General features: G+C 42.6%; 1 protein-coding gene across 1 annotated transcript; it reads left to right on the top strand.

Moving 5' to 3' along the window:
• Positions 1 to 15,710: 15,710 nt before the first annotated feature.
• Positions 15,711 to 17,411, top strand: GPR151 (G protein-coupled receptor 151). Its single transcript, XM_033096857.1, has one exon. The coding sequence runs from the start codon at positions 15,711 to 15,713 to the stop codon at positions 16,980 to 16,982; it is 1,272 nt and encodes a 423-aa protein (XP_032952748.1). The 3' UTR covers positions 16,983 to 17,411.
• Positions 17,412 to 18,756: the final 1,345 nt, after the last annotated feature.

The raw sequence follows: 18,756 nt of genomic DNA, 5'->3' as shown, positions 1-18,756 counted from the left end.
TCTGAAATAACAATAAACTTTATTAAACATGTCAAAAATGAAATAAAAACTACTTGGCCTTAATGGAGACTTTATGGCATTAAAAAAAAAACTATAAAAGACGAGAATGAAATTAAGTACTTGTCTGATGAAATAGATCAAATATTACTTCTAAAGACAAGTCATTGGGTATTTTATAATATTTATTAATTGCACTTTGAACAGAGCTCTGCCTCATCTTCCCCATAAGTCACCTCCACACACAACCCGGACACAAAAGTCACTTAGGCCATTACATTACACATATTACCTACTCAATAAGAAAGAAAGTGGATTCATTTGTAATGGAATCTAGTAGAATCGCATTCAAAATTACATAATGTATATAATTTATTTGTAAATATGCATAAGTAGATATATACGGAAGGGTGTTCACCACACGATGAAACTATTTTTATAGTAAGCATAGTAAGCTGGGCTGCTGTTGAAAGGAGAACCCAATGAGGAGACAGCTGGGTTCTAGTCAACATCACGGGAGAACTAACTCCTTCATATCAGAAATACAGACAATGTCTATTATACCCATTTCTACCACTCACGGGGGCTGATCCCCTACTTCCCTATGGTAACTCATTACTTAGCATTACAGTTATTGGAAAGAAAGCCTATTTTGGAGGCAGGACAAAGCTTTGGAGCTCGAGTACCAAAGCCAGACTGCCTAGGTTGAAATTCCAGGCCTATCACTTACTGGACACGTGACCTGGAAGCAGTTACTTCATGCAATGGAATGTTCAGGATTGACTGGGAAAAGGCCTTGAGATAAGACCTTGTGTGAAGGTGTGTGACTATGACCTTGTGTGAAGAACTCAACGACTTAATACGATTCAATTATCCCTGTAATCCCTGTACCCACATAACACAGAAATACAAAAGACTGCAGCAAGATTTAACACCAATTCAATTATCCCCACTATCATTTGGCCTGTACAGGAAAGGATGGCTCTTTCTAAAAATTAATTGCTAAGGCTGACTCTGAGTAAAGAATACACCCAAGGTTGATGGGGATGGCCTGGCTTAGACGTGACATGACATCCTAAGGACACCCTGTCTCATGCAAACACAAAAGAGAACACTCAACAGCCATTTTAAAGATGTAGATCAATTGATAACACAGAGTTATTTGTGACATATGAAAAGAGAAACCAAATTTACAATGGCATCTAGTACAGTATTTTCAAAATTATATACATGTATAAATTGTATTTGAAAATACATCTACAGAGATATCCGGGCAGCATCACATCTCACCTTTCCATGCTGCCTTCCCTGTGAAATCCAGGAACTCTCCTGCCTCTGAGTTTTTCAACCCTTTTCTAGATTCCATCCATGAGTTATATACCCTAGAGTTTCAGGAAGGTACCTTCAAGACCTCAGCAATAGTGAGGGGAGAGCCTCAGAAAATAGACCATGATTCTACCCGACACTGCTTTAAACAATACGCCTCCCCTTTTATGTGCTGCAGACATTGAGCTTCTGCCAAAGATTTCATCTGAAAAAAAGATTTTCCACAATGTTATGCCACTGGCCATAACATTGACTTGGTACTTGGCTTTACATTTCCAGGGGTATAGTCTTATGTAACATTACGGGCGATCTTTTCACCAAAGCACATGCTGTCTCCCCACACAGTGGTTTTCCAAGACGTGACAGATCCTTAGTCCCACTTCCTTGATTTTTCCCACGATTTCTAGAATGGTTTCATAGATTCTCATTATGTGGTTGAAGAGTTTTTCAACTAGGACATCTATCTGTTGTGGAGATTATCAGACTAACCAACTCTGCAGATAGTTCCACCGAAGTCCAGGTAGGACTCAATGGTCTACAAACTCCCATTGGACCCTCCCATGACACCTCCAATCCTGTTTTACATTATTTCCCACCACAAAGGCACATCTTTTTCAGATGCATTTTATAAAGTTTTTAATAACCATTCTTCAAAGGAGATTTGATACCAATTAATTGTCAAATACAGTATTATGCTCAAAAGTAAAGTAACTACCATGTTTCCCTGAAAATAAGACCTACCCGGACAATCAGTTCTAATGAGTCTTTTGGAGCAAAAATTAATATAAGACCTGGTCTTATTTCACTGTAAGACCAGGTTTTATATGATATAATATAAGACCGGGTCTTATATTAATTTTTACTCCAAAAGACGCATTAGAGCTGATTGTCCAGCTAGGTCTTATTTTGGGGGAAACACAGTACATGGGCCTGGGCTAGATGTGAACATTAGGTATGGAAGAATAAAGAGCTGTGCTGTCCGATGTGGGAGCCACAAGCTCCATGTGACAATTTCAATTTAAATCATTAAAATTAAATAAAATTTAAAATCCAGTCCCCCAGTGGTCCTAGCCACATTCCAAGTGCTCAGTAGCTACATGGGGCTGGTGGCTACCATATTGGACAGGCAGCTATGGGACATTGCCATCATCACAGAAAGTTCTATTGGATAACACTGATGGAAAGGCCACTGAGTTTATCATTTCATAAAGTTTTCTGAAGCACACTAGCCTGGTAGAATGCTGTCATTTGGGCTAAATTAATCTGGAAAGTTCTGCATCCTAAACACCCTGCCTTACATGTTAGAATATTAATATTATGAATCTCCAAGACTCAGGCTTTAGCATCAGATAAGTCCAAGTTTGAATCCTCGCTCAGCCACTTATTAGCAGTGTGACCTTGGGGCAAGTTATTTAACGTTGAATCTCAGTGTCTTCATTGGATAAATTGGAACAATAGAACACCTTGGTATTTATTGTCATGAGAATGAAATAATACATGAAAAATTTAGCAAAGTGCTTCCCAAATACTAAAGTCTCAATAAATGTAAGCTATTGTAATTATTATTTTTTAAGGTGCAAAGACGTCCTATTTTATTTGGTTTAGTCCAGAATTTCTCAAATTTACTAGCACCAAATTTTTTTAGAATACATGGAAGACAGTATAATAGCCCCCTGCCTCCCCAAAGAGGTCTGTACCCGAATCCCAGGACCTATGAATATTTTGCCTTACATGATAAAAGGAATTTTTGCAGATGTGATCAAGGGTTTTGAGACAGATTATCCTGGATTATTTTAAAAACATTTATGAAAGTAAAAATTACAGACATGCTTTGTGAGAATAACTCAAACTTGCATATTTCAACTTCTCAATTACCAAGCAAAGGGGTAAAACAATAGATAAGGTAGTTTTAAGGTAGTTTTAGAAGAAAACTTTCAGAAGAATTTTTCCTGAACTTTTAACATGGATTTGTAATGGGGGACTGAAAAGTGTTTAAATTTCTTGTTTTAATTTACTCAGCAGAAAAGCTGATTGACAAATATTTTGTGCCCAGGTTGAAATATTTGTAGCCTTCCTTCCCCTGCATCCAAACATCTTTTCTTGCACAGAATCAGAGTGTGATATTTTATGACTGGGGGATGATTAAAACAATTTTTTAGACTTTTCTCCTCCCAAGAATAAATATACATGAAGAGCAAAACCACAAGAACTGCCTCTCCCATTTTAAAAAGGAAGGTAAATTCTGGGACTCAGGGGTGGCAATATACTCTCCTTTCTTGACATGTCACCCAGAAATCAGGTTCGGGTCAGACCTCTGAGCTTTGCACATTCCTTTTCAGGCCCATCCAGTCCTGGGATGTTTGAAACACCTGTGAAGACGCCACACCACCTGCTGGATTTGGCAGTCATAGAACCAGCTCTCAGCAGCACGGAAGAGGGAGCATTTCATCTCCGCTAGCCACTCAAGATGGGTAAGAATGTGAAAACATTAAATACCCAAAACCACTGAATTGTCACTTTAAATGGGCGAATTGTATGGCATGTGAATTATATCTCAATAAAGGTTTTTAAAAAAATAATGTGAAGGACGTCATAGGAATGGCGGCAGCGGGGCGCACTTTCTGAGTTCTCCTCCGGATCTTGTTGCAAACAAGACCTATAACCCATCAAAGAACTCTTTGCTCATCACACAGAACAGCTAAGAGACTCGTGGATTACTTGAAGCTAAGGATTACTTGAAGGTGCGCTAATTGGGCGAGCAGGGGAAGGAAGGAAGGGAGCGGAGTGAAAACGCCCGGCTGGCGGCGGTGGGAGATCCCAGCCCGCGGCAGAGTCTCAGCCGGAGGCGGCGAAAACCGCAAACCGCGGTGGCACCCGCAGTTCCAGGCACGCGCGGGATCCCAGGGCGGAACGGAGAGCACAGAGACCAGGAGGTGGGCTCTTTCCCTGCGTCCCACGGCTGATTTCTCCCGCCGGGAGGGCGGCCAGAGGGCCCTAGGGCAGACAAAGAACACAGACTCCATACCTGGGCCCATCCCCCGCCCCTCTCTTCCAATCCTACCTGCCCTTCCAGAGACTTAAACTGGCCCCTGAACTGAGGAGTAGTGTCAGATTACAGAGGAGCCGTAATGCTCAGGCTTTGGGAAGCCTGACGGGCAGCCCTGACCCAGGGAGGAGACTAGGAAGTGTGTGATTTTGGCTGGGCTAGGAGAGAAGAGACTCCTCCACCCCCAGCCACCACCTTTTCTGGCCTGCGGGAAGAGGGTGACGCGCGGCTGGGCTGGGAGAGAGAAGACCCCTCCATCCCCAGCCCCCACTCTTTCTGGCCTGCCTAGGGCGGGGCAAGTGTTACTGCCCAGACACACCTGGAGATCAGCAGTGAGGCAGGCGCAGCTCTGGGCTTTCAGCAGCTCGGAAATCTCCCGCCCGCACCCCCCCTCCCATATACACACACACTGAAGAAGTGCCCTAAGACTCAGGAATAGTGGACATGGGGCTGGTGGGGCTACTCTCTGTGCATATGTGCAGACAAGGGCAGAAACTGCACTGACTTTGTGAAAACTATCATCCAGACCCCCTCAGGCCCACGCATTTAAGTCTGCAGTCCCAAAGTCACTCTGGGCACCAGGTGACCGGCTCTGCCAGCGCAATAAGCAGGGAGCTCTTTGGTACAGCAGAGGACAACCTGGACATTGCTTGGTGGGCTTAGGCCGAGACTGTTGCTGCTTTTTGTTTTGCTTTGTTTTGTTTTGTTTTGTCTTTATATCTTTGATATCTTTGCCTGTGTCAAGTGGGGGTTATCGGGTGTTTTTGCATGTGAATGTATTTGATTTTTTTCTTTGTTGTCGTTGTTGCTGTTGTGCTTGGTGATTTGCTTTGTTCTGAAACTGCCCTGCCGGGGCCCAGCTTGAGAGGCACGGGATTCAGCATATCCAGGGGCCAACTCCAGACCAAACCGGAGTGCTGCCGGGTTTGACCTGCAGGTCACACGCCCAGAGGGGGTTCTCTTCAGGCACTGGAGCCCATAGAGGCCAAACCACATTTGGGTGGTCAACCCTCACACAGCAGAGCGCCCTGCGGGGGGCAGAGCCAAGTCTCACAACGGGTCAGCCCAGGAGTTAACCCCACCTACTCACAAGCAAAAAGCAATTAAAGATCTTCTTGAACGGGACAGTGTGCACAACACAAGAGTCACCTTTGGAGCACACGCAGAGGAGAAGGACGACGTGGTGCGAGTCAAATATAAAGGACACATACTACATAAGATAACCTAGCAAGAACTAAGAACTCTAGGGGATCTACCTAATACATCAAAATAAACACAGAGAGTCAGCCAGAATGGGGAAACAAAGATACATGTCACAAATAAAAGAACAGAAGAAACCTCCACAACTGGAACCAAATGAAGGAGACGTAACCAACCTTTCAGAGACAGAGTTCAGAACACTGGTGATAAGAATGTTTAAGGAGCTTAGAGAAGAAATAAAGAAGGATGTAGAAATCATAACGAACAACCAGTTAGAACTAAAGAACACAATTACCAAAATTAAGAACTCACTTGAAGGAATTACCAGCAGGTTAGATGAAGCAGAGGATCGAATCAGCGACTTAGAAGACAAGGTAGCAGAGATCACCCAAACGGAACAACAGAAAGAAAAAAGAATAAAAAACAATGAAGATGGCCTAAGAGACCTCTGGGATAACATCAAGCGCAACAACATGCGCATCATAGGAATACCAGAAGGTGAAGAGAGCAAGCAAGGGATTGAGAACATATTTGAAGTAATAATGTCTGAAAACTTCCCCAACCTGATGAAGGAAACCAACATACAAGTCCAGGAAGTGCAGAGAGTTCCAACCAGGATTAACCCAAACAGGTCCACACCAAGACACATTATAGTTAAAATGGCAAAGCTTAAAGACAAAGAGAGAATCCTAAAAGCAGCAAGAGAAAGACGGAGGGTTACATACAAGGGAACTCCCATAAGACTATCAAATGATTTTTCTACAGAAACATTGAAGGCCAGGAGGGAGTGGCAGGAGATACTCAAAGTGATGGAAAACAAAGGCCTACAACCTAGATTGCTTTATCCAGCAAGGCTATCATTTAAAGTCGATGGAGAGATAAAGAGCTTTCCAGAAAAAAATAAGCTAAAGGAATTTGTTACCACCAAGCCAGCATTGCAAGAAATACTAAAAGGACTTCTGTAAATAGAAGAAAGATCAAAACAACCTAACTACAAATTTAAAAATGGCAATAACTATGTACCTATCAATAATCACTTTAAATGTAAATGGATTAAATGCTACAGTCAAGAGACATAGGGTGGCTGACTGGATAAGAAAGCAAGACCCTTGTATATGCTGTATACAAGAGACTCACCTCAGAACAAAAGACACACAGGCTGAAAGTGAAGGGTTGGAGTAAGATATTTCATGCAAATGGAAATGAGAAAAAAGCTGGAGTTGCAATCCTTATATCTGACAAAATAGACTTTAAAATGAAGAACATATTAAAAGATAAAGATGGGCACTATATAATAATAAAGGGATCGAACCGACAAGAGGACATAACCCTAGTAAACATCTATGCACCCAACATAGGAGCACCTAAATATATAAAACAGGTACTGACTGACATAAAGACAGAGATCAACAGTAACACTATCATAGTAGGGGACTTCAACACACCTCTGACAACAAGGGACAGGTCTTCCAGACAGAAAATCAATATGGAAACAACAGCCTTAAATGATACATTGGACCACTTGGATTTAATCGATATTTTCAGAACATTTCACCCCAATGCTGCAAAATACACATTTTTCTCAAGCGCACATGGAACATTTTCCAAGATAGACCATATGTTAGGCCACAAAACAAGTCCTGATAAATTTAAGAAAATTGAAATCATACCAATTGTCTTCTCTGATCACAATGCTATGAAATTAGAAATGAACTACAGGAAAAAAACTGGAAGACACACCAATTCATGGAGGCTGAATAACTTATTACTAAATAATGAATGGGTCAAGCAGGAGATGAAGGAAGAAATCAAAAGATATCTCGAGAAAAACGAAAATGAAAACACAACAACCCAAAATCTATGGGATGCCGCGAAAGCAGTCATAAGAGGGAAATTCATAGCTTTGCAGGCCTACCTAAAGAAACAAGAAACAGCACTAATCAACAGTTTATCTTCACACTTAAGGAATTTGGAAAAAGAACAGCAAAATAAGCCCAAAGGGAGCACAAGGAAGGAGATAATAAAGATCAGAGCAGAAATAAATGAAATACAAACCAGAAAAACAATACAAAAGATCAATGAATCCAAGAGTTGGTTCTTAGAGAAGATAAACAAAATCAACAAACCTTTAGCCAGACTCATTAAAAAAAAGAGAGGACCCAAATTAATAAAATCAGAAATGAAAGAGGAGAAGTGACAACAGACACCACAGAAATACAAAAAGTTTTAAGAAGTTACTATGAGCAACTATATGCCAACAAATTTGACAATCTGGAAGAAATGGACAATTTTCTAGAGGCGTATAACCTTCCAAGGCTAACTCAAGAAGAAACAGAAAACCTGAATAGACTGATTACCACCACGGAAATTGAATCAGTAATCAACAATCTCCCAACAAACAAAAGCCCTGGACCAGATAGCTTTACAGGTGAATTTTACAAAACGTTCAAAAAAGAACTATCACCTATTCTCCTCAAGCTCTTCCAAAAAATCCAGAAGGAAGGAAGACTCCCAAACACTTTTTACGAAGCCACTATCACCCTGATCCCAAAATCAGACAAAGACACCACAAAAAAAGAAAACTACAGGCCGATATCTCTAATGAACATAGATGCAAAAATCCTCAACAAAATATTAGCGAACAGAATTCAGCAATACATTAAAAAGATCATACACCATGATCAAGTGGGATTCATCCCTGGTATGCAAGGGTGGTTCAACATCCGCAAATCAATTAATGTGATACACCACATTAACAAAATGAAAAATAAAAATCACATGATCATATCAATAGATGCACAAAAAGCATTTGATAAAATCCAACAGCCATTTATGATAAAAACCCTTAATAAAGTGGGAATAGAGGGATCATATCCCAACATAATAAAGGCCATATATGACAAACCCACAGCTAACATCATACTCAATGGGGAAAAGCTAAAACCATTCCCCCTAAGATCAGGAACAAGGCAAGGTTGCCCACTATCTCCGCTTCTATTCAACATAGTGCTGGAAGTTCTAGCCACAGCAATCAGACAAGAAAAAGAAATAAAAGGCATCCAAATTGGTAAGGAGGAAGTAAAATTATCATTATATGCAGATGATATGATACTATATATAGAGAACCCTAAAGACTCCACCAAGAAGCTATTAGAGCTGATAGATGAATTTAGTAAAGTAGCAGGATGATACAAAATTAATATTCAGAAATCAGTTGCATTTGTATATACCAATAATAAAACATCAGAAGGAGAAATTAAAAAAACAATCCCATTTACAATTGCTCCAAAGACTATAAAATACCTGGGAATAAGTTTAACCAAAGAAGTAAAAGATCTGTACTCAGAAAATTATAAGACACTGAAGAAAGGAATGAAGGAAGATATAAATAGATGGAAACACATATCATGTTCATGGATAGGAAGAATTAATATAGTTAAAATGTCCATACTGCCTAAGGCAATATACATATTCAACGCAATTCCTATCAAACTACCAATGACGTTTTTCACAGAAATAGAACATATAATCCTAAAATTTATATGGGACCATAAAAGACCCCGAATAGCCAAGGCAATCTTGAGAAATAAGAACAAAGGGGGAGGTATAACAATACCTGACTTCAAATTATACTACAAGGCTACAGTAATCAAAACAGCATGGTACTGGCATAAAAACAGACACATAGATAAACGGAACAGAATAGAGAGTCCAGAAATAAATCCACACCTATATGGCCATTTAATCTACGACAATGGAAGCAAGAATGTACAGTGGGATAAAGACAATCTATTCAATAAATGGTGCTGGGAAACCTGGACAGACACATGCAAAAAAATGAAGCTGGACCACCTCCTTACACCATATACAAAAATAAATTCAAAATGGCTTAAAGACTTAAGATCTGAAACCATAAAATACCTAGAAGAAAATATAGGAAGAAACTTCTCAGACATTACCCGGAGTAAAATTTTTACTGATATATCCCCTCGCGTGAGGGAAGTAAGAGAAAAAATAAACATGTGGGATTATATCAAACTAAAAAGTTTTTTCACAGCAAAGGAAACCATCAATAAAACAAAAAGGGATCCTACTGAAAGGGAAAAGATATTTGCCAATGATATATCTGATAAGGGATTAATATCACAAATCTATGAAAAACTCACTCAACTCAACTCCAAAAAAACAAACGACCCAATTACAAAATGGGCAGAGGACTTGAAGAGACATTTTTCTAAAAAGGACATACAGATGGCAAACAGACATATGAAGAAATGCTCAACCTCACTAACCATCAGAGAAATGCAAATAAAAACCACAATGAGATACTACCTCACCCCAGTCAAAATGGCTATCATCAATAAATCAACAAACAACAAGTGCTGGCGCGGATGTGGAGAAAAGGGAACGCTTGTGCACTGTTGGTGGGATTGCAGATTGGTGCAGCCACTATGGAAACAGTATGGAGGTATCTCAAAAATCTGAAAATGGAACTACCCTATGATCCAGTAATTCCACTCCTAGGTATCTATCCGGAGAAATCCAAAACTCCAATTCAAAAATCTTTATGCACTCCTATGTTTATTGCAGCACTATACACAATAGCTAAGACATGAAAACAACTGAAATGCCCATCGGTAGATGACTGGATTAAGAAAATGTGATACATTTATACAATGGAGTATTACGCAGCCATAAAGAAGAAAGAAACCTTACCATTTGCAACAACATGGATGGACCTAGAGAACATTATGTTAAGTGAAATAAGTCAGACAGAGAAAGATAAGTACCATATGATCTCACTTATATGCGGAATCTAAAGAAAAGAATAAGTGAATGAACTAATGAGAAACAGTTTTGGAGACAAAGAGGAAAAACTGAGGGTTGCTAGATGGGCGGTGGTGGGGTGGGGGTAAAGGGGAAGGTGAGGGGATTAGAAAGCAATCAGTAACCACAAGATGGCCACGGGGTTTGAAAATTAATCTGGGGAACGTAATTTAGTGGTTACCAGAGGGTAAGGGGGTTGGGGGGTGGGAGATGAGGGTGAGGGGGATCAAATGTATGGTGATGGAAGGAGAACTGACTCTGGGTGGTGAACACACAATGTAATTTATAGATGATGTGATACAGAATTGCACACCTGAAATCTATGTAATTTTACTAACAATTGTCACCCCAATAAATTAAAAAAAAATAAAAATAATGTTAAAACAATTTACTGTACAAGGTGAACATAGCAATTGAATTTTGATTTTTTTTTTAACAACTATATTTTCCTCTAAATGATAGGACATGTCATTCAGTAAGGTCTCACACAGACGACAGCCTATAGAAACAAAGTAGCTCTAGCCAGGGATGGACTTATGTTCAAAGCATGATTTTTAACCACCCTGGGTCCACATAAATATTTTAGTCCTTTACTTGCTGAAAAGGCTGTTTTCTTAGGACAATGTGCCCCTACCAAATAGCAACTGTGCCATCTTCATTATGGTTATGGCGAATCAACCCGAGTGAGATCTTTCTAGGATCTTTTTGGTTGACCAGGTCCTCTCATCACGTTACAACAAAAATCCTAGCCGCCATTATAATTTTCATTATAACAAGCTAAAAAGCAAACAAACTCTTGTAAACAAACTCGTTTGTTTGAAAAAAGATAAAAGGAAATATATCACAATATCAACCACAACATCGAGAAAGCTGGAAGTTCTACATAAGCTGGCAGGATGCAGCTACCTTCTCATGTTTCTACCATTCTCTTGCTTTCCCAAAAGCCTTCACATCTACGTCCAAATTTTATCCTCCATAAAATCAAAACATAAGTTACTACAAAGGCAAAAAACCCTGGCAGGAAAAAGTGCAAGACTGTGTGAAGAACAAAAAGCATCCACCTGGCAGCTGAGATGCCTGGATCCCAGCTCATGCCCTGCTACCAAGGAACCAGTAACATTTTCTGAGCATCTGTCACCACACCTGGGAAATAACCGTTTGATCAGGCAATCAAAAAGACCCCTTTCAGATCTAACAGTCTCATCTTTTAAGGACTGGGTTCAGATCTCCTGACTCCCAGTCTGTGGAACATTTGAAATATATAGGATAGCCACCAAATCTGGAAACATACACAAATACATAATGGCTACTGATATTAAATAACAGGACAAAATAATCATCTACTTCCAGACTAGATGACCACTTAGTAACGAACAGCACAATCCATCATCTTCCCTACAGTGGACTTAAGAGGTACCAAACCAACAGCAGAAATAGGGGTGGGAGGAGGCTTGGAGTGCTGTGTGGTACAAGTGGCCACTCCGACAGAGCCAGACCCACTCAACACTTACCTTAGAGAGGGACTGTCACTCAGTTTGCACTTGCAGCCGGGAACGATATTCCAAGACACCAGACGCTAAATAACTGGACGTGCCACGCAGGAAGGCTCCCCAGCATAAAATATTCCACAAAACACGGTAACGGTTGTCCACAACCAGAGAGTACAACCAGAGGACTGGAGAAAGGAAGCCTCAGCCGAGCAAGGAGGTCAGCAAGGAAGGAAACAGCACCTGTGTATTATGGCCTTTTATCCACAGTGGGAGTGGGCATGAGGGATGGTAAAGCCATTGCAGACTGAGGGCTAACTTGTCTACTGTCCACGCAGTTGGAGCTGAGCATGCTCAATAAGCTGGTAAATGTCAGCTGGTCTGCGAAGCCCCGCCAGACCCACTCTGCCCCTCCCCGCGCTTCACCTGCAATGTTCGGAGGCTGAAAACCTGGAGGCAGGAGAGATGAACTCTCAGAGACCTGAAGTAAACCAAACTAACGTCGCTGATGAGAAGCAGCTGCTTTCTTGTGTGGTTAACACAGGGATACTGAATATGCAGCAGTGACGAGCTCCAAAAGGCTCTGGTGGAGTTGAGCAGGTAGGTGCATGGCTGAGGTGTCAGCCTGGATTTCACTTCTCAGGAAGTCTTCGCCTGACTCTCCCGCCACTGACTCTTGGCCTGTTTCAGGGGCCCCTCCTCCAGGAATCATCAGCCAGTACTCTCGTAGCACTGCCATTCAACTTTCTTGGTTCAGCTCTCCAACTAGGCTGTAGGTCCTCAAGGAAAGGGACTGTCATGCAGGGTCTCAGCTCCCGTTTCCTGCACAAGAACGCAGGACATGGTGAGACCAAAAAGGAACACCCAGGGAGCCATGGATAGGGGAGTCATAACTCTATAGTCTCGCTAGCGGCTGGTTTGGAGACACAGGAGGCAGGAGCCACACGATCTGCCACCTTCCGTCCACTTTCTGCCAACCAACCCACCCCACTTGCTAGCTGCAATCTGCTGTGCTAACTGCAATCCGCGCTTGCAGGCTCAGCCACCATCTTCTTGCCAGCCCCCATTTTCTGCTAGCCTAGCCACAGCAGTTATATTAGTGCCCACTGGCTCACTGGTTACAGCTGACGGCCAACTAGCCACAGCTGATGGCCATCCAATCACAGCTGATGGCCATTTACTACCTGAGCCAGCACCTTTCCACATGAGACCTAGAGCCTGGAAACTGCACTCCTGGCTCTGTCCCCACAGGACTCTACCACATTGGGTCCCCAGGGCCTAGCGTGCTGTTTGGCACAGTGGAGGAGGGGGCTGGGAGCTTTGTACTCCCTGTGCCAAAGGGCTGAACACATGCTTGTTGAACTGAACTATACCAATTTCATAATCACACTGCTTAAAGACCAGTGTCATTCGGGGTCTCTGGTCCCGCTCCCTGCATAAGAACGCAGGATATGGCGAGGCCCAAAAGGAACACCCACGGAGCCACGGATGTGGGCTTCATACAACTATAGTCTCGCTGGTGGCTGGGTTGTAGATACAGGAAGCTGGAGCCACACGATTCGCAATCTGCCGTCTGCTTTTCTGTCAACCAACCAACCAACCAACCCCACTTGCTAACTGCACTCCGCGCTTCTCTTCTCTCCCACCCAACCCACCAACGTAGCCAGGGCAGTTATATCAGTGGCTAATGGCTAACCGGTAACAGCCGATGGCCAGCTAGTCACAGCTGATGGCCATGTACTACGCGAGCCAGCACCTTTCCGCGGGAGGCCGAGAGCCTGGAACCGCTCTCTGGGACTGTCCCCACAGTCAGTGTCCCACAACTTCCTTAGGGGGCACCGTAGCTGGCTGTGGGGACAGAGCCCCAAAAAGCAGTTTCCAGGCTCTCGGCCTCACATAGAAAGGTGCTGGCTCAGGTAGTAAATGGCCATCAACTGTGATCAAATGGCCAGCAGCTGTGGCTAGTTGGCCGTCAGCTGTAACCAGTGAGCCACTAATATAACTGCCATGGCTAGGCTAGCAGGAAATGGGGGCTAGCAAGAAGATGGGGGCTGAGCCTGCAAGCGGCACAGTGAGGGTTGAGAATTGTGTTGCTCCTGGTTCCTGTCTCCAACCCAGCCGCCAGTGAGTATAGAGATATGACTCCCCTACCTATGGCTCCGTGGGTGTTCCTTTTTGGCCCTACCATGTCCTGCGTTCTTATGTGGGGAGCGGGAGCAGAGACCCCGCCGGACGCCCCGCATGACACTGGCACACTGCTTATGATCATCAGCTCTGGAACCCCAGCTCTGGGGTCAGACCCCTAGGGGTCTGTGATAGGGGTCCCTATCACAACTCTGTCATGTACTAGCTGTGTGACCGACAGACCCACGGGCGAGTTATTTCACCTCTCTATGCCTCAATGTCGTCATCTTTAGAAGGGGTGATAACAGTACCTCCCCAGGAGTCATGAATATTCAGTGCGTGCAACGCTTAGCACAGAGGTTGGTACTTAGAACTGACCCAATACATGGACCCAGGTTGAAACATTTGGAATCGACTTCAGCCTGAAACGTTTGATCAAGCTCCCCTTTCGTGTGCTCCCCAGATGTTGCATTTTTTACAAATTGAAGGTGAGACCCTCCACCAGCAGAAATTACCACTCGCTTTATTGCGATACCTTTATTGCGTTCTGGAACCAAATCCACACTATCTCCAAGGTAAACCTGTGTTATTACCGTAGTCACCCTTCCCTGGAACTGAGCTATAGGGTAAACATCACCTAGCCCTGATAAGAGATGACACTTAGCTCTGCTTTTATCAGAAGCCACTTATCGCGTTCAAGCTTGGCCACCAATTTGCTTTGTCTAGATTCTTCTGATTAAGCTGGCTGAGGTCCCTTGCAACTTAAAATTATACAAATGAAATGATGTCTGTGGCTCAGACTTTCTGTTGCTTCCGAGTTTCCAGGGGCTATCTCCTGGCATCATCACTATGGGTGGTGTCCCTGTCAGGAAAAGCCGCCTGGGACCCAGCTGAGGCGCTTGGGGTGGCGGCTGCACTGTTGCTGGAGTCTTCGTGTGTGTGGAAGTAGACAGAGGGAGAAGGCTACACTGAAAACCCATGTCCAAGCTGGGGAACCAGGTGTTAAATTCTGAGTGCCAGCAGCTGGACGTCGTTGTCTCTGCTGCCCTCGTATATCCTTTCCTACCGAATACTGGCCGTGGGCTTCGGCTTTCTAAGCCCCAATCTCTCCCTGGTTCCGTAATTTTCTTTTTTTCAATCACAGTCTCAGAATAGAATAGCCTGTCTACTGGAGGCTACTCAGCATCCTAAGAGCAAAGAAATGTGCCCTTTACCTACTGCAGACCTGCTGGATCAAATGACCCAGGTGATTCTGGTGCATGCTTAACTTCCAAGGACTCTGCAGTTCAGATGCAGTGTTTACTGAATTAGACCGCAGTCAAGATTTTAGAAAGAGCTGGTTGAAAATAATTGCCTTGACTGGCTCCAGTGACCCCCCAGGAACATGTCCCACTTACACGTATGTTCTCCTCATTTATCATTTATGGCGATGTCGGGCTTTTACTCCACAGGGCTGACACTTTGATATCAGACTTGCTAATGAGTGGCAATCATTCGCCCCTGCTGCCTGTCGTTCAGAGCAATCAAGGTGTATCGCTTGCAGCGGAGAGGAGCTTAGCAGTCAACCTCCTTCCACATTCGGCTCTCAGAAAATAAGGGAAGGGTCCAGAGGTGTCATTTGACGCTGACAACGGCGTATTTCCTATGCAAGAAAGCCAAGGCTAAAGACAAAAAGAAAGCGACCTTCTGTAAGCAGGAGCTGGATGGAAAAGGTGATGCTGGCGGCTGCCTCTGCAGACTCCAACTCCAGCACCATGAACGTGTCCCTTGCTCACCTCCACTTCGCCGGAGGGTACCTGCCCTCTGACTCCAAGGACTGGAGGACCATAATCCCTGCTTTCTTGGTGGCTGTCTGCTTGGTGGGCTTCGTGGGGAACCTGTGTGTGATTGGCATCCTACTTCACAGTGCTTGGAAAGGAAAGCTATCCCTGATCCACTCCCTGATTCTGAATCTCAGCCTGGCTGATCTCTCTCTCCTGCTGTTTTCTGCACCTGTCCGAGCTACAGCATACTCCAAAGGTGTATGGGATCTAGGCTGGTTTGTCTGCAAGTCCTCTGACTGGTTCATCCACACGTGCATGGCAGCCAAGAGCCTGACAATTGTTGCAGTGGCCAAAGTATGCTTCATGTATGCAAAGGACCCAGCCAAGCAAGGAAGTGTCCACAGCTGCACCATCTGGTCAGTGCTGGTGGCCATCTGGGCTGTGGCTAGCCTGCTACCCCTGCCGGAATGGTTCTTCAGCACCACCAGGCTTCACGCAGGTGTGGAAATGTGCCTCATGGACGTACCCGCCGTGGCCGAAAAGTTCATGTCAATGTTTGGTAAGCTCTACCCTCTCTTGGTATTTTGCCTTCCATTACTCTTTGCTAGCTTTTATTTCTGGAGAGCTTATGGCCAATGTCAAAAGCGAGGAACTAAGACTCAGAATCTTAGAAAGCAGATGCGCTCAAAGCGACTCACAGTGACGTTGCTAAGCATCGGCGTCACCTCTGCTCTTCTGTGGCTCCCTGAATGGATAGCGTGGCTGTGGATATGGCATCTGAAGGCTGGAGGCCGGGCCCCACCACAGGGTTTTCTAGCCCTCTCGCAAGTCCTAATGTTTTCCATCTCTTCGGCAAATCCTCTCATTTTTCTAGTGATGTCAGAAGAGTTCAAGGAAGGCCTGAAAGGTGTATGGAAATGGATGATAACCAAACGACATCCAGCTGCCTCGGAGTCTCAGGAAGCACCAGCTGGTAACTTAGAGGTCCTTTCTGAGAACATTCCCTCTCCAGGGTCCCTAACATCCATGCCAGAGAAAGAGAAAACTGGCTCTCCCTCCTCCAGCCAAGAGAAAACGGAGAAGGCAGAGATCCCCATCCTCCCTGATGTCGAGCAGTTTTGGCACGAGAGGGACACAGTCCTTTGTGTACAAGACAATGACCCTACCCCCTGGGAACATGAAGATCGGGAGACAGGAGAGTGTGAGAAATGATTAAGCTTCAAAGCAAAACAAATTGTGATGATTGTATTTACTTGTACTGCTGCTTACTGATATTGCTGACTATACTATATATGACATGGTAAGAATTATTACCATTAGGAATGACAAAAATGCTTCAGCCTGCATTTCCAAAATGTGCAGTTCGTAGAACACCATGTTAGGAGCAATAATTGTTTCAGAATTGTAACTTGGCTGTCGATAGAATTGTACAAGTGACTAGGAAGCCCAGCTATTTTGTCTCTTGTTCGCAATGGCTGTTTTACTGACCACTCTTTAGGAGCAGCTCTGTACTGGCTGGGGTAGAGCTTATCTGTCAAAAGTCTTTACCTTAGTTTCTTTCTGAACCTGCTAGCCCTAAATTAACCTGTCAAGCTTTATTTCACATTAACCAAAGCTCACAATCTACATCCAGTTAAGAGATTTTTAACACACACTAATGAATAAGTTGTAATGAGTTATTTGCATTTACTGAAAATAAGTAAATTTACTTGATGAATATCTATACACAACGTTCAAGACTGAAGGTTGCAGAATAAGGAACACCACTTTATTCCAGTTCTGGGCTAATTTCAAATCATGGCTTATTTTGACTAAGTTTAAGTAAAAACTTTGCCTTATACTAAAACCTGCCTCACTGATTTTAATGCCACCACAGTGAGTTTTCAGTTTCTAAGTCTAAGGATTTTAGCATCTTAACATGACATTCTATTAGGTTGGTGCAAAAGTAATTGCAGTTTAAAAGGTTAAAAATAATTGCAAAAACTGAAATTACTTTTGCACCAACCTTATATACTCTGAAAGAGCTTAAAAACTACCCTATTTCTCTTCCCAAGTATCTACTCTTCCAAACTGCAGGAGACAGTTATTCTTCTGTAAGCTGAAATCAATCTGTTCCTCGCAATATTTCCTTCCTCTCAAGATAAATTATAAGTTATGACTAATGATATAGGTATTAATTACTGAAGGCAATTGTCAAATATAAATATAAATATAAAAGGGGGACAGAGATGGTGAACTTTCTTGTTAAATAACATTAAACATACCTATAACATTGAATGTGAACCCAGCCCAACTTTTAAAATGCCTCAGGGTTTTTTAAGTTATAAAGTTAAGCAAGAGTAACAATAAAAAAAGATTAGTATGGAAAAAGAGAAAATTCAGTGGACACAAGACAGAATTATAAGAGTAGAAAACAAACACAAGGGCAATGCAGAAAGAAAAGCACTAAAATTTAGTGTTCCCACACATATTACCAGTATAACTTGAATAACAGGAAATAACTGCTTATTTTACAGCAAGGTAAAGCATACCCAATAATACATTTCTTCCTCTCTAAGGCCATTTATCCATGGTTCTTGATTACTTTGTAATGAAACTCTGGCGTATTTTCACTGAAGGACTCTTTCAGAAAAAAAAACTGCCTTTAAGGCAAGCAAGAAGAGATTGAAATATAAAACATATGCAATTGATGGAATTTTTATTTTTTAAACAAAGTTCAGTCTGGATTTTTTAGTTTTTGTTTTTACAAATGGTCATGGTTTGCTTTTTCACACAGAAGTGAGGGCTTTTTTCTTTTTATTTGGTTCATTATAAAATTTTAAGGCTCACAGCACACACAAAGTACAACTTAACCTAAGTATCCAAAATATTGTTTTCGTGATATGATACTTATACAAAGGCATTCCTTTTAAAATTGTCTGCAATGAACTATTTAAGATTTTTATATACATTATAGATAGTAAATGTAGGACATAAAATTCCAGTG

This window comes from Rhinolophus ferrumequinum, chromosome 24 (assembly GCF_004115265.2).
Source record: "Rhinolophus ferrumequinum isolate MPI-CBG mRhiFer1 chromosome 24, mRhiFer1_v1.p, whole genome shotgun sequence".
In the NCBI taxonomy this organism is placed as follows: domain Eukaryota; kingdom Metazoa; phylum Chordata; class Mammalia; order Chiroptera; family Rhinolophidae; genus Rhinolophus; species Rhinolophus ferrumequinum.
The sequence above is the reverse complement of the archived record's forward strand: the minus strand, read 5'-3'. Positions and strand labels throughout refer to the sequence as shown.